We start from the raw sequence: 16,920 nt of genomic DNA, 5'->3' as shown, positions 1-16,920 counted from the left end.
ACTCTGCCTCCTCACGCCGTGGGAGTGACACGGCCCGCAAGGTTCCCACACGCAATTCACCGCCGTGCTCGTCTGGAAGGAGGGCCTTCGCCCTCGGCGGCCCGGCCCGGCCCGGCGGCAGGACAACCGGGCCCCGTTGACCGTGCCCCTCGCTGCTGCCCGGTGAGCGGCCCCTTCCCCCCGCCCCGGCTCCCCCCTACGGTGCTCACGAGTCTCCCAGGAAGTCGTGGAAGCGGATGCGGCCCTGCGTGGTCTCCGCCTCAAAGTTCGGCGCCTCGTCGCCCAGCAGCAGACCCGGCATGGCTCCCGCTCCCGTTCGCTACCGGGACCGCCGCCGGCTCTGCGCATGCGTGAGGCCACCGCCCCCTTCCTCCGGGGGTGAGGCCCGGCGGGCTGTCACCTGATGGAGGCCAGTCGTGCTTTACGGCTGCCGCCGCGCTTTGCGGCGTTGGGGGGCGGTGTCGGTTGGCGCTCTCACAGGGAGCGGTGATGGCGACGTACGTGAGCGAGCTGGAGGCGGCCAAGAAGAGCCTGAGCGAGGCGCTGGGCGAGAATGTGAAGCAGTGAGTGCGAGAGGGGGGCGGCCGAGGCCGAGCAGCGGCGAGGGTGTCCCGCCGGGCCGGGCCTGGTTGCTGCGTGGCCCGTTCCTCTTCTCCCGGCCTTCAAAGGGTCGTGTCTGTGCGGCAGCCTCAGCGCTGGCCTGGCCCCGGGCCCCTTTGCGCTGGTGGGAGAAAGCAGTGGGTTTAGGAACAACGCTTTTCGTTTGGTGTCTGCACTTCTCTGCTCTTCCCTAGGTACTGGGCCAACTTGAAACTCTGGTTCAAGCAAAAGATCAGTAAGGAGGAGTTTGACCTGGAAGCACGCAGGCTTCTCACGCAAGACAATGGTAAAAAGCCATCCTGTGTTTGTTTTCCTGCCGGTTCTAGTGCTCGCTTGCCCCAGCCAGGCCTGGGGGGAGCTCCTCCCTGCTGCATGTTGCTTCTCGAACAGGGAAATTGCAGTGAGGGAAGTAAGAATGGCCGGGGCTCCGGCAGCAGTAGAGTTAAAAAGGTGGGAGGTGCCCTGGCCTGCAGGGGGAAGTACCGTTGTGGCTCCGGCACTGACAGACAATTTGGCTCTGTGTAAATACGCTAAAAAGGTAAAATATGCTGTCCCAGCAACCAAAAAGCCATTTTTTATGTCACCGTAGAGACCCAGTCCTTTCTGTATTGCGCTCTCCCTTTGGTTGGGACTGAATTGGTGGTGTGGCTGAAGTGGGGGAGGGACCCCCGAATTCACCTAGGCGATTGTGCAGCCGGCAGATCCCCTTCCTGGCCTTTAGGGGTGGCAGGCTGGAGCGCTGAAGGGTGAGATTCCTTCATCTCGCCTCCGCATGGGTCTGCAAACATTGGCGAGCATTGCTGGGAGCTTTGTGGAGGTTCCCAACTTCCACATTCGTGATCCCTGCAGGGAGGGGCAGGGAGTTTGTTGGTGCTTGGACTCAAAGGCCAAAGGGCATCCTGTAACCCTCTGACCCTGCTTATGAAGTTTGTCTTTGCTCTTTCTAACGTGCAATTACTCACTCTGTGTTCCTGTAACCCTTCTGCGAGGAAGTTGCATTTTATCTAGAACCTATTGGAGTTAACTTCACCTTCCTGGGGCTGGCTCTTACTGGTCCTTTTCTAGAAAAACCAAAAGCCTTGCTACCGGAAGTCTGCATGGCAGGAGGGACAACTGATCCTCCTTGGACTGGCCTAATACACCAGACGTTTCACGTTGTGTGCTGTAGGGCTGGGTTTGTGTGTGTGGCATGCTGAGAAGTGACCTAACTTGTTTCCATGCCAGATGTAGTATCCTTTTTGTTAGTGTGGTAGTAGCAGATTCTGGGTCCAGTAGAAGAAAACTCTCAAAAAAACTTAAATTGAAAGTTCGTATGTAGCTAAGCACGTGGGGAAAACATGACTGTGGAAAGGCATAGTGAGCTACTTTAAGATCGCTTTGAGGGGGTGCTGCTGGGCACTGACGTGTTGCTAATGAACTGTCTGTCTTTATGCAGTCCACTCTCACAACGATTTCCTCCTGGCTATTCTTACCCGATGCCAGATCTTGGTTTCTGCACCAGGTAAGTCCTGAGAAGCTTCATGAAAAACTGTTGGGTAGTAACGCTTTGCTGCGTGTGTGTTTGGTGGGTTTTGTACAAAACACTCCAATTTTCTGGGCCTTAATATTCATGTTCTTTTTGCCACACAGGCAAAAGGGTAGCAAAGTAGCGATCCAGCTGATTTCAGCAGAGATGCCTTTATCAACAAGCTGCATGTGCTTGGTTAGATGCTAACGCTGGATTGCTGTGTGCAATAAGGTGGTTTGATTTCTGGACTGGGTGTGTGCTGTGAGCTGAAGTGTAAAGGGAGATGCTGCTTTGTCTTTGATCTGCTTTGCTTACTGCTGTGCCTCTCTCTTCGGAACTTGGTGATACTCTTTGTTCTTCTCTCTGCTGGGGATATCATTTTGAGGAGCTGGATATTCCTGACTGATCTTGAAATCGAGTACGTATATCATAGAAAGATGCTTACTGGGAATGCTTACGTGAGTCTTGATTGAGCTATGGCCAATTAACCCAACCTTCTGCAGATAGTTAACCTTTTGACTTTGTAAGCATTTAGAAAGGCTGTCGTCAGGGTTGCAAGGTATGTTTTATTTGGTCTTCAGAAGAACTCTCAATCCAGAGATCTGATAGGAAGGAGAACTGAGCTGCAATTCAAGACGTGAAACTGCTGTGTAGTAAGGGAACGAAAACTGTTACTGCCCTGAAGGGCTGAGACTGGAGAGATGAGGTTTTTGCAAGGAGAGAATACCTGTTATTAGGGTACCTGATGTAGTTAGAGGAAGGAAAAAGTGCAAAATTTATGGATAACCACAGCTTTTTGTGTTGTAGCAGGTCCTTAACTATACCAGCTGTGCTAATTAAATGCTAACCTCCCCCACCTCTGAACTTGCTTTGTTTGGTCTTGAACTTTACAAATACCTTTTGAGTCCTAGACTTGTCCTCTTTAGTGGTCTACACTCATGTAATTTGGAAGACTTATGTCTAAATCTTGCTACTCCTTGCTTTTGACTTAGAGTACTTACAGCTGGATTATAAAAAGAGCACAAGAACAGTGATTCCCCTGTGAGTATTACCTGAAGTAGCAGAGTCTAAATTAGGAGGGGGAGGGAGAGAGTACCTGCATTCTCTGAGCTCAGCACTGAGCTGATGTGCGTGTTGGAGCAGAGATCATAGCTCAGAGGTCTTGCTTCTGCGCAGCAGTAGTCAAGTTAGAGCCCATCGCTGTGTGACTAAAGTTGGGGTTGTTTATTCCCATGTGCACCACTCTGTGCTTAACTGTGTTGAATTTCATTTGTCTCTTTATCCAGTCACTTAGTATTGTGCAGCTCTTCTGCAGCCGTCCAGTCAGGCTTCATTTTCCCAGCTTGAATAGCTCAGATTTGTCAGCAAACTCTACCAGCTCCCCAATACCCCCTTTTTTCAAGGCTGTCTAGGAATGTATTAAAAGTATGAGCCCCAACACAAAGCAGTGTGGTGCTCCACAGCTGCTTTCCATATGGCCATTATTTCCTGCCTGACCTTTTTTAATTTCAAGTCCTTGTAAGGACTTTTCCTCTTGTCCCATTGAAGCTTATTCTCTTTAAGAGCCTTTGAAGAACCCTTCTTTGTGGTGCTTCAGCAGATCTGTGACAGCATGTAATGGAGTGCTTGCTGACCAGCTGGTCACCTTCAGTGCTTTCAGGCAGGCTTTTGTTGGCTCTATGGCCACAGATCTGCATATGCCAGCTCAGTTTAATTGTGTGTATGTGTTCTTAAAGACATGGTTTAGTGCTCTAACAGCTAACAGTACATACTGCTAGTCCCTTTTAGAGTCTGTTTTGCTCTCCTCAGATCAGTGCAACCTCCCAATGGTTTTGGAGCTAATCTGTAAGGAGATACGTCTTTCTGGGCCAGTGACTGGTAGATCTATTACACATGCATTTTACTAGCCAGTCCGCTGTGTGTGGCGTAGCGGATTGTACATGCAAGCCCAGGAAGGTGGAATACTAGATTGTATGTCTAGATTTCTTTTTCTCTTCCTAGATGCCAGTCTGACACCTGCTAGTTTTCTGTTGTTTTTTTTCTTTTTTTTTTTCTTTTTTCCCCCCATGTAAGAATGGAAAGCTAACAGGCTTTTGTCTCCACCACTGTCTTTTGGGTAGAAGGTGTTTACTTCATGATTCATGGAAACAAGTAACTTTAAAGAAGTGTGCTTCATGCACTTGTCACGCCATCACATGGGTTACTGATGCATGTACTTTCCACCTTCGTGTGAGAGAGACAAGGGGTAAAGAACCATCTTTAAAATGCTATTTTGTATTAAAAAAAAACCCCAAAATGTGTGGTCAGTGTTAAAAGTGTGCTTCATATTGTGGCATTTGGAATAGGAAACCTTGGGGAAGGTATTTTTAAGGGGTGATTATAACATTTGTTGAACCATGCAAACAAACCCATCTGATTCAAATTTTGCTGCCCCTGGTAGTAGTGGTTCCACCTGGGCTTATAGGGGAAGACAGGGTGAATGTGACCCTTTGTGGGAAGGCTTTCCATTTCCCCCTCTCATCTGCTTAGGCTGTTGGTCACACGAACTTCAAATTCTGGTTCAGCAGCCTGTGTGGCACAGGATGTTTAGGCCTTGGTGGTGGAGAGGGAGGGAAGTTCATATCTGTTCCAATGTGAAGAATGACCAGTTGCTTTAATTCCTGCTGAGCTCCCACTGAGGGCACAGCAGGATCCTGAGTAATCCTAAATCTGAATTCTCTGTCCTTTTTAAAAATGGGTGATGATGTTCCTTCTGGTAGTCATGTTTGTAAAGACACCCATAAATACTCGAGTGGCACCCAGCTGTAATGTAGCTGGGAAGTTGTGAAAGTGCCTGAAGAGAGGAACCTCCCAGAAACATGCTACCCAAAATACTAGAGAGTGCCTTAATGGTGATTTTAGGTTGGCTGTACCAACAGCCTGAGCACTGTGGCGCACTTCCCATTACAAGAAAATGGCTTTCTCTTGGTATTCTCTTTTTACCAATATTTTCAGAAGTGCTTTTCTGAATTTTTGCATCTGGGGTTTTTCTTCCCCCCAAAATTCCATCAAGAGAAACTCCAGTTTAAAGCCTTTCTTAACCTTGCATGAACTTGCTTGCTAAGCTTATCTTGTTTGTTGGATGATTGCAAGCAGTCAAGGTAGCAAGGTTTCTTGAGTTAATACATATCTCACTTGAACTGTTACTTCCCTCCTTAGCTAAATGTTAACAACAAAACTAAGACAATTGCAAGCACTTGAGTTAGTGCTGTAAGGATTTAATTTATTTACTAGTAATCTGGAGCTAACTAAGAGATGGTTCACGAATTAGAACTCTTGCTGGGATAGCAGGAGCATTTTGTTATATTAGGGTTGTCCACAGACTTTGCTTGAAGGGCTGCCAGCTGTGAGACGGGCTCAGGTTGCTCATGTTCCACTTCTCTCCAGTGAGCTGGGAAGGGAGGAAAAGGAAGAAAATGGAAGTGTCGGTTGTTGACAGAGGAGGGTCTTCAGAATATATTTGACTAAACCCTTGTCCCTGCAAGAAGATTAAAAAAAAACCCAACCAAAACAACTGAAGATCAAATAAACGAGGGTGGGAACATGCATGTTTCCTGTGCCTGGCTGCTTTTCTCTGTCGTGACTTTCTCTGTATCTTTGTCCTTTCCTCCTGTGCAGTGCTGGTACAGCACGTCAGGAAAACCTGACACACTGTCTGGACTGGCTGGTGCCATCACTGCAGGGATGTGGCAGCTCTTAGAAAAACATTCTTATCTGTTGCTCATCTTTGAAGGGCTATCAGCAGCCATTGCTGTGGCTTGTTAACATCTAATTGTCTTACTAGCAAGATTAAATAAAAGCTGCTAACATCTCTGAAGTTTCATGTCTGAGCCAACCCAGCCTTGTCATTTGTGGCCAGGAAGGCAAGTATTGGTTTTCTTAGAATACAAGAGGGAAATTTTGCTTTCTTCATGTAGTGCAAGTCAGTCTTGCTAATATGAAAACCTAGAAAAGGAGCCAAAAAAATTCTGCTCTGGGCTCATTATAATGGGGAATAGGAGATAGTGTCTCATCTTTTCCTTGTTCTAAGCCAAGTCTGGCTAAGTTTGTTAAATGTGCAGGTTGAGATTCAATTAAGTTGCATCTTTCAGATCTACTGTCAAAGCCTCCAAATTTAGTTGCCATTTACTTTAAAAGTTACTATCTTATATTTTAAAATAAGGCATTTAAAAAATTCAGCATGTGCTATAACCTATTAATCTGTAATACATTGTTGGATAAAAGGGTAGTGTTTGCTATTTCTCTCTCCATCTGTTCCACTTTCTCTGTCTCCACCAGCTGGTCACATAGTTAACTACGGATATGTTTGTAAGCGAAGCTGTGAAGGAGCTGTATGACACTTTTGACAAGGAGGAAGGGCCTCGAGTGGGGTGACATTGCAAACTAGAGAGATGTGCTTTTATTGAAAGGTTTGAAATGGGCCAGGTGATTTCTGTGTCTGTCCTTAACACACCTAATCCCCCTCCTGCCTAGAAGGGGTCTGACCTGCTATGGAAGAGAGGAGGAGGAGAGGACTTGTCTGTAAAAAGCAAAACATCTTGTGGGAGAAGTAGCATTATTTTGATACATCTAAGATGTAAGTCTGGAGATCTCGATGAAGGGCAAGAGTGGTCCTTGAGACGATTGTTCATGGTTCTTTCCCACACCCCCTCTACTGCAATGTTGTAGTGATGAGTGGTGACACCAGCTTTTGATTTTCTGGAGAGGCTTTATTATCTCTTAATTTCCTATAATTGACCAGTGGATTTTGATAACAGGGGTTGTTGTAGACTATTGGTTTTCGCCTCACTAACAGGATGTAGCTAAACTTTTTGGTAAACTTTTTTTATAAGGAGAATATGCCATCTTTCTATGTGAATGTAGGTTGTTTCTAACCCCTTCTCAGCAGCTGACCATTCAAAAACTTCACCTGAATCCTCTGGTTTAGCTTGATCATGTGTTAGAAGTTTTTTTTCATGGCAGAGGACACTGCGCTCATGCTCCAGCTATGAGTGTGGGAAGTTCCCCATAGCCAAGGATTTACAGCCAGCCTCGTTCCCTGTAAACAGGGCTGTAGTATAACTCTACAGTTTGGCTGTGCCAAACCAAGGAAGGAGGATACTGGTGACACAAAGCAGAGGCTGCCTCTGTAGCCGTGAAAGGGCTGTCCAGTCTTTGGGTTGCACTTCTTGTTCACTGTCAGCAAGTGCATATGCATCCAATGCAATGTTATCTTAAGCCCTAGTGTGCCTAAAGGAATTGTGCATGGATCCTGTAAACCCGTTGGCAGGAAATCTGCTAGGCTGTCCTTGCCGAGAGCTGTGATTATCAGGATGTGGTTTGGCCTACTGTAGGTGTAGCTGTCAAAACAGCATACAGTGGACTTCTGAGCAGTCTCCTCAAGGTGATGTGGCCAAATGTAATTATTTCTTGGTACTACACAGTAATCTCTTTTTTAGCTGCTTGCCAGTTCTGGTCAGTCAGAAGCTCACTGCTTATGTTGGTGTTGTCCTGCTCCTGGGCTCAGTGGAGCTTTGCAGTTTTCTCCCCCCTCGCCTTTCCCCTCAGTGTGACAAGAACAATCAGTCATGATGTTTAACAAGGGTCTGAGACAACGCTTGCTAAAGCTGATGAGGACTGTAAAGGTAGATGTAATGAGTCAGACTGCTTGATCCTGCTGGTTAATGTCTGATCTGATCCAGGAGTTGGTGGGAGGAGAATCCCCCTCCAGGCAAGCTGCTGTCATCTTCCTGATGGAACAAATTACTTGTTCCTTCTGTGTGGCTTTCCTTGGAGGCTGTGCTTATCTCTCTCCTTCGGCCATGGGTTTTTGTGTGGTGTGTGGATGGAAAGTTCTCCTTAAGTAATGGGTCATAAGTAAGTCAAGCTAGCAGGGGTCTGACGAAGGGAAGGGCTGCCAAAAGCATTCTCCCCTGTGAAGTCCTTCCTCTGGGCCATGGCTGTTGATTTTGGGTTAAAGCTTAGCAGGAGGCCAAATGTTAAGGGTTTTTCTGTGTGGACAGTTTCATCCTGGCCCTAAATCAGCAACACCTATCAAGTGGGTTTTTTTTCTTTTCAATTTGTAGAAGGTGCTGGATCTCTGCCGTGGCCAGGTGGCTCTGCAACTAAACCTGGAAAACCCAAAGGAAAGAAAAAGATTTCTTCGGTTCGACAAAAGTTTGATGTAAGTCTCCACAGTCAAATAGTCATGGCTCTCTGATGTTCTGTTGGGGGTGAAGAGCTCTGCACAGCATGTAGTTTTTGTTACTACCAGGGATGATGGAAGTTCAACACATGCAATGATGTACGTCATATTTGTTTTGAGTTCTGCACTGGGGCAAGAACTGAGGGTTAGTGGCTGCTGCCTGTCTCATGGAAGCCTCTTGGGAGAAAGGCTACGGTGTGACCTGGCTTTGTTAGACACCAGAGAACACATGGAAGAACACCTAAATGTCAAAGTTGCAAAAGCTTGTGTTCCTGGGACCATTGAGGAGTACCTTTAGCTCTGTGGTCACTGCAGTAACGCCTGGGCAGGTCTTTCATAGTCTCATTCACCTTTCATGTTCTCTGTAATATCTTGTTCACTTCACACATCTGCCGCATTCTTGAAGCAAAAGTGATTGCCTATTTATTCAGGCAGTCAGGCAGAATTCTGTGATTGTATGAACCCCTCCACATGACTGCAGTCCAAAGTGTTAGAAGTAAGATGTTCCTCGGCTGGAATGTTCTAGAGGGTCAAGTTGTTTCAGAATTGAAAGCGCTTTGCAAAGATGCTGTCTTCTCATAGGTGGCAGAGAAATGCGCAAGATCCGGTTCGCTTTGCAGCAAAGGCTCTGTATGTGGATCTGGTACTGTCACGCATCTGTTCTACAGTTGTTTCTGTGCTGCCAGACCAGTGTGGAGGGGGCCTGGTGTGAAAGAGGATTGGGGTGGGGCACTGTCTTCCAGGGATGGAGTTTGATAAGACTGTTCAAACTGAAGTAACAGTTTGTTGAAAGGGAGAGTGTCTGTCTCTTACTGAGCCAGATTTATCAGGTGTCTGAGCACATTGTGATCCAGTTCAGTTCTCTGACAAGGCAGAAAACTAACCAATCACAAAAGACCCCAAACCCCAAGTTTTTCTTGCTGGTTTATTCAGCTGGATCAGCTTTCTTTGCGGTTGGATGAATGCCAAAGCCAACACAAAGGAAGAAGAGGCTGGGGATAGGGGAGAAAGGTGGGGCTGTGAAACCTCCCGCTCTTACGCTGTGAAAGGTTAGCTTGGCTCAGCCGAAGTGCATACCGCACTCCTAGGGACTATAATTAGGCACTGTGTGTGTGTGCTTCAGAGAGCAGTGTTTCAAAGGGATGCAAGTCCAGCTGAAGGCTCATTGTATTTAGAAACTGCTGAAATACTTTGCAGTGTTCACAGCTGCAACCTGAATTCTGCTGGCAGTCTGTTATCTTTTTGTTTTCAAACTTAACCATAACTTTTCAGTAGCAAGTAGAGGAGAGTTTGAGAAGCAAGTTGTGATGTAGTGGAAGTCTTGGAATTTGGTTTATTCAGATACCCCTGTGTTACGCCACATTTCTAGTGTGTGTTTATACATATGTTCCTGGAATGCTTGATAGTAAGTACTGTATGAAGTGTATGTTATGATTAACGAGCTTGTCTATTATTAGTGGAATTCCTGAGTAGTGTGAACTTGAAGTGCCTTGATATTTCCTGATGTTTCCCTCACTGGTCAGAGTAACAGTTGTGAATGACCACAGATTCATTCCAATTGGCTTCTGCTGTCCCAAACCACATTGCTCTTGAGTTGCCTACATTTTGAAGGTTGTCTTTTCCAGCTTTCCTGTAATGAAAACATAAGTCTTCAGAATTACGGGGAGGGAAAACTGTTTTCACATCATTAGTGGGTGGATTGGTTTTTCACTCTGAGTTAAATGCCACACTGTCCTTTGAATGAAGCAGCCCCCCTTCCTCTCCTGAAACGAAGATGTGAGAAATCCATTTTGCTGTATATTCATTGTTTATATTTAAAGTATGTGTTTGTCTTGATGCCCCATAAAAGCCTTGCAGCAATCTTCATTCCAGAGCCACTGGATTTGTGGCTTGGAGAGTTGAGGGACTGTCCAGGAGTTGTGGGAGCACTCGATGAACCAGGGTCATGTTGTTCCCTTGTGGGTTGGGGCTGGGCCAAGCACATGTCTGGGCTCAAGGATCAGTCATTCCTGTCTGCTTTTTCCTCCCCCTTTACCTGGGGACTGAGGCTTTCCGGGAGCCACCACAAGCACTCAGAGCTTGAGACACCAGCACAGCAAGGGAATTGTGCTGGAATAACCGTGGTCTGGGAAACGGGGGTTGCCACCTTCTGGTATGAATTCCTGTTCTGTGATGGTTTTTTTTTTTTTCTAAATAACTGAGTCAGTTCTGAAAAATAGCCATAATCTATCTCAGAATCAGTGGCTGCTCAGTAACACAGCTCTGCTTTGAGTATTGAAAGTGCATGGGGGAGACTACAGTATGAAATTGAGAACAGGAATTTGGCTAAGCTGTTGCATTTGAAGCTTTAAAGAAATGTAAGAAGCACTTCATCACACAAGCTTAGGATCACGTTTTTTTAATCTTGATGGAAACAGTACAGTTAGTAACTAAAAATACACCCTTCTGTACAAGAAATGACTAAATAGACAAGGACTCTTCAGTGTAGAAGGAAGTGAATGAGAGATGTGAAAGTCCATAAAATCATCACTGGCCCAGATAGCGTGAACAGAGATAAAAGGGACAATGGCTGACCACACTTGAGACGTACAGGAGAATCAAAAGAATCTAGCAGGTGGGAAGTACAGAGCAAACCAGAGGAGGTGACTCTTCATGTGGTGTGTTGTTTCTTGCTGCAGGATGTTGTGGAGACTCAAGGTTTAGGCGGTTCAGGGTGCTACTGGACAAGTTCATGGGCTGTTTAATGAAAGGACACCAACACTGGCTCAGAAATTTCTTCAGTCACAAATTGTTGGGGGTTGGGAGAGTATCCTGGGGAGGAATATCACTCTGCTTGTCCTACTGTGATATGTTTTTATAGGTGTTTGCTTTCCGACTGGAGAAGGGATGTTTGGCTTGATGAACCAAAGGGTCTGACCGAGTATTTATCAGCTGATGCTCTAATGTGTTCATAACAGCACCGGTTCCAGCCTCAGAATCCGCTCTCTGGAGCCCAGCAATTTGTGGCAAAGGATCCTCAGGAGGATGATGACTTGAAGCTGTGTTCTCACACCATGATGCTTCCTACACGTGGCCAGTTAGAAGGAAGGATGATTGTAACTGCGTATGAGCACGGCCTAGACAATGTCACAGAGGAGGCAGTGACCGCAGTTGTTTATGCTGTGGAGGTGAGACTGGGCTGGGCAGCAGTGGTCGTCTCATTATAGCAGCAACAAAAGGCTCTGTGTGCTGTATGGGGTAGCGTCCCTCAGTGGGGAGAGGAAACCTGCTTCTCTAATTGCCTGTTTGCCTTGGAAGGAATAAGATGAGAACCAGAGGGCTTCCAGATTGGTGGCGTTATAGATGTAAAGTCTTGGATTTCTGCTTGCAAGTGTTAATTTTGAAGTACTTGCATATGAAGAACTCCAGGTATGCTTAAGTAGCTGTTTTGGAAAATGCTGTTCTTGTCACTTAAAAGCAGGGACAGAACGGGAACTCCAGTTTAAACAGTTCCATGAAAAATAATCCATTATAGGCGCAAGTATCTGGCATGGGAGCGAGGTGACAGAATCGGGTAATACCTGCAGGTGAAGTGCGTGCTGTTGCTGGTTTTGGCCATCAGTGGTGCATTACCTGACATATCCCAGGAATGATACAGCCATGACTTGCAGCCTTGATGTGTGGATGGTTTTTTTTGGAGTGAGGATGTGGTGGCCAACCTGAACTCCCCATCTGGGGGTGAGGCCAAATTAAGAAGCAGTTGTCTGCTTGTTTTTTCAGGCAGTTGCTTCTCCAGCACTTTCCAGGCAACTGAACAGTCTGAAAAAGAGGAGTGAGTGGCTTTTCACTGTAGTTTTAGGGCCAGTATTTCAGTACAGGTGTACCATCTAGTGCCAGTTATGAAATCTCTTAACTCTTTATCAAAGGGATCAGAGGTTGGGAGCTTCCTAGCATTTAAGAAACCTCTTCTGACATCTGAAGCAGCGCATCACATATTAAAGTACAGTTCACAGGCTAACGCATAAAAGTACTTGCACAGTGCCACGTTCTCTGTATCCAACTGTATCAGATACAGTATGTGAAAACATACTGTAACTTGTCCAGATCTTGGTTTCCCTTCGTCTTTAGGTCCTTGTGGTTGTAGCAGCACTACTTCTGTCTTGCCAATAGGTGAGGCACTTCTCACAGCCATGGCTTGGTAGAGTGAATAAATCGGCATGTGTAGTAAGACTGTTTTTCATTGCAGAACCATCTTAAGGATATTCTGACATCTGTGATATCCAGGCGGAAAGCCTATCGTCTGAGAGATGGCCATTTCAAGTATGCCTTTGGAAGCAATGTTAACCCGCAGCCATATCTGAAGAACAGTGTTGTGGCTTATAACAATTTAATTGAGTGGTAAGGAGCTCTCAGCACACTGCTCATTTCAAATGCAATTTGCTAGTCCCGAAGTCACCCCATGGTTCAGTTTCTCTTTTCACTTAGTAGAATCTGTTAATAATGGTGTTCAGCTTTCACACACTAAGAAGGTATCAGTACGGAGGAGTGTATGGCTAAACAGAGAGGGAGAATATGGGGATTTCTCAGCAGTGGAGTTCACGACAGTGTTAAGTCTCTCTTCCTTGCCTGTGCTTGTCCATCAGTTCATGAAGGTTACCCCTGGCCCTCTGAATGTCCTCGTAATTATTGTTTTTTGGAAGCTGTAGTGAGTGACATGGGAATTTTGCTGCTCTCAGGGAAACTGCCTGAAAGGCAGAAGAGCCATTCTTTTGTGGGGGCACCGCTGTTGTGCCACAGGAGTGAAATGTCAGTGAGGACCTGCAGGACACTGCCATCCTGTCATTTCCTGCATCCAAATGTATTTATGGTTCCTTGGCATGCCTTTACAGCTAGCAGAGCTTCAGGGTCATCTTGTTCTCCAAAGTCTTAATGTCAAACAGCTTGTGCTGTGCCTCTGGTAGTATGTGCGTATGAGAAGGCAGTTGTGTTTGTCTATGGCAGCTTCTAGAAGTTGACAGGAGGTCGTGGGTGTTCTGAGATTTGATTGTAGCACTACAAATACTACAAACACAATCCACTCCAAACAACTCTGCCTAACGGCTAATGTCTTTCAATTTAATGTTGTAGGTGCCCTAATTTTTGTGCTGGGTAGAAACTGTCAGCTGTAAATAACACAAGTTGCCCAATCGAGATCAGTTAAGCAGGTTTGAAGCATGTTGAGGATCACTTTGCACTATTTTTATTAAACTGGAATTTTAAAGATATTTTAATTACAGCTGAAATAATATTATGCACAGAAGGGATAAGTCAACTGACACAGAAAAGCAAACCCTGGGGCTAAGCCCCTGCTCTGTGACTTCCACAACTGGTGCTGTTTTCTTGACTGGAAGGTTTTACTGCCTGCTCTGTCTATAGCCCTCCAAACTGTGCGACACCTTCTGCTGGTCAGAGTCTAACTCCCCAGCCCCCGCCTGATGATGCTGAGCAGCAGGCAGCTCTACTCCTAGCGTGCTCTGGAGACACCTTGCCAGCGTCCCTCCCGCCAGTGAACATGTATGACCTTTTTGAGGCATTACAGGTAAGCTGTTCATGTTACACTGTCGTGTCACAGGCAGCACTGCCCTGAGTACCAGCTACCAGTCTCAGATTTGGTTACATGCGTGGTGGGGGATTTGATTTCTCCTCCTACAGTCTGTTTCCTTCTTTCCTTCTCAAATATACAATTCTTTGGCTTTGACTTGATCCCACTGTTAGGTAATGGTTAACATATGGTCAGCTCGTCATTTAATGCCTGTTCTGCTCCCCTTGGTCAGAAGTTGGTGAGGAAATCCCTGTCTCTTCTCGCTATGTAAGAAGGCTGTGTAACTCTTCCTCTCTAGCAAGGCTGCAGCAATTATATCAGAACTTGAGCTAGACTGAGATTTTGACAGTGATGCAGCAAAATGACTTGCCTCGCATGTCCCTTCTTACTCCTCATGTTCCACCTGGGTACTTGGAGGAATACTTGGTCCTGGCGTGCAGGCTGCTGCGGTGGGTTAGCTAGGATCACCCTAACCCTGGGGAGGTGTCTAAGGTAGGCTGGATGAATCTTCCCGTGGAGATGTATGCCTGTGGTTCCCTCCCTCTCTGGCAGCTCTGGGGACATTCAGGCTACTTAGAATGTCTAAAATTAGCTGTGAGAAATTGCCCCTTGATCGCTGCTATTGTGAACAGGCCTTGAGATTTTGTCTCAAGGCTGCAGGGGCAGACCATTCATTGTAAGAGCTGTAAACAAGCATTCATCTCACGTGTTTAGTCAGATAGACTTGTTTGTAAGATTTTGATGGCAATTTGTTTTTTGTCATCTCAAGAGCAAAATGACAGTATCCTTACCGTGCCACTTCCTTACAAAATGGTGTAACAGGCAGTTGTTCTGTGCTGGCTGCTGTGGCAGTGCTGGCAAGTTGCAGCTCTCCTCATGTGTGACAGCCTGCATCCCTGCTCTGCAGGGCTGGTGCTCTGATCATCCTGTAGTAGAGGGAGGTTCTTCCATGGGCAATATGGGGAAATGTGTATGAAAGTGTTAAACTTGTTTTCTAACGTGTATTTCCAGGTGCACAAAGAAGTTATTCCTGCGCACACTGTCTATGCTCTAAACATTGAGAGAATTGTCATGAAACTTTGGCATCCAAACCACGAGGAGCTACAGCAGGATAAAATCCATCGCCAGCGCCTGGCAGCAAAGGAGGGCATTCTACTCTGCTAGAGCTAGGCAGCCCTGTCAGGCCTCAGGTGGCTACGGTGCTATTCCTTGGACTTGACATTCAGATGCTTCTTGCAAACCTGTGTCAGCATTTCAAGGATGACGTAAGTTATGAGTCAACTTTTCCTATGGAAATATGACTGAGTTGTGGTACGCTTTCTCTGCTTCCCCAGAGTCATGTGCCATGGAGTGCTTGCAGCAATCCCACTGAATTGGAAAGGAGAAACAAGATTTGTTTGCAAAGACTGTTTTTTAGGAAAAATAAATGTGAGGATGGAAAGTGCTGGTTTTAAATAAGGTGTATTTGTGTTTTCTTTTGTGAGCATGGGGAATCTGCCTCCTCGCCCTCCCCTCTGGTAGTTTCCCTTCTGAGCTCAGTCTCCAAGGGCCTTGTCCAACTTCTGTTGCAGTTGGTGGGATCCTTTTCCATTCATTTAACTGGAAACAGGGTGGGCTCTTGTGAAGTGAAGATGAGCAATTCTGTAAGCTGACATTGTTCCTCTTCTACCAGGGGAACTTCTGTTTAGAAACTCTGAGAAAACAAGGTAAAAAGGGAAAAGTCCTTTCTAGCCTGTCTTTTGAACTGTTTTGCATCACAAAACATGTAGGTGTGCACTGTCATAGGAATCTCTCACTAGTTACCAAAATGCGCAATAAAATCAGGGTTGTGAGTAATGTTTTCATATCAGCCTAGTCCTTGACTCACCTCTGTCTTGTAGTAGTAGCGATCAGATGTTCTAGGAGTTGTTGGACTAATGACAAGAGGCAACCTCTGTGCCTGTCAGTACAGCTAACGATTTAGCCATCCCAGCAGGCAGCTTGACCATCACTGAGGTGGGACAGCAACTCCTGAATACAGATACTAATCAACTGTTTTAGTGTTGCAGACTCCTTGGATTTGCAGCATGAACAAGATGTCTCGTATTACTTCACTGTAAAAAATATGCAGCCACACCCCTTTCCACATGGGGAGGCGTGCAGATCGCTGTAAAAGGGGAAATTCCACCTGCTATGTTTCAGGTACTCTACTGTCTTCCTGAGTCAGCTGTGTGCTCCTCAGATGCTGAAGGGAACAGGCTTATTATAACACAAGAATTCTATTAAAGTGTCTTAATTACTATATTACCTGGTTTTAACCACACCTATGGAGGTACCTGCTGAAGGATGACTTGGCTTATTGTACCTCCAGATAGTGGAATTGAAACAGCTTCCTCTGAGGCAATATGAAAGGGGAAGCTCATGGTTCCCCTCCATTTTAGTTTTCCTCTGTTTGGGAAGTATTTGGGTAGGAGAGCTGTCATCTTTCCCCTTTCCTGTGCAGTTTCCGTCTCTACTGCACCCCCAGGACTGAAGAGGGTGCAGGTCCCTGATGTTTCCTCCCAGTTATATTTTTTTTTTTATAACTTCTATTCTTGACTCCCATGACTGTTCATATTGGATCAGTGTTGTAGCAAGGGGCTGTGCAGCTGTCACTGTGTTCCTGGCTGTCCTGCGTGCCCTTGTGGGATGTGCTGTGGAGTTAGGCATAGCAAGAGGCAGTGCCCATCAGTGGCTCTCGTCATGAGAAGACCATTTTAAGATTGTGAAGAAGCTGGGAAAGGCTACAGCAGGGCCTGGCAGGATGAGAGCAGTTGTACCTGGTAAGTCATGTCTCTTAGGGTATGGCAGTGTGTGGTTAAGAGGGAAATGGGAGAGAGGAGATGCAAGATTTCTTTTGGTCCCTTTCTCTCAACTGCCATTTTTCCTGTATTTTAAGCATACATAGCTGTTCGGAGCAAGCCTTAGCTTTAAAGTTGACCCCAGTGGCTTTTACATGACAGTTTTTAAAAGCAACATTGAACCTGAGTAACTATGTGGTAAGATCATCAA

General features: G+C 46.1%; 1 protein-coding gene across 1 annotated transcript; it reads left to right on the top strand.

Annotated features, from left to right (window-relative positions):
• The first annotated feature begins 221 nt into the window (after positions 1–221).
• TADA1 (transcriptional adaptor 1) lies at positions 222–15,726 on the top strand. The gene is given in 10 exon segments (XM_069789865.1): positions 222–324; positions 327–365; positions 368–563; positions 795–886; positions 2,036–2,101; positions 8,212–8,309; positions 11,288–11,497; positions 12,556–12,707; positions 13,725–13,887; positions 14,902–15,726. Coding segments are annotated over 10 exon segments (1,257 nt in total). The 5' UTR covers positions 222–236; the 3' UTR covers positions 15,055–15,726.
• Positions 15,727–16,920: the final 1,194 nt, after the last annotated feature.

The sequence above is a fragment of the Haliaeetus albicilla genome, chromosome 8, assembly GCF_947461875.1.
Source record: "Haliaeetus albicilla chromosome 8, bHalAlb1.1, whole genome shotgun sequence".
NCBI lineage: Eukaryota > Metazoa > Chordata > Aves > Accipitriformes > Accipitridae > Haliaeetus > Haliaeetus albicilla.
Note: the sequence above shows the minus strand (reverse complement) of the source record. Positions and strands in the feature narration are given on the sequence as shown.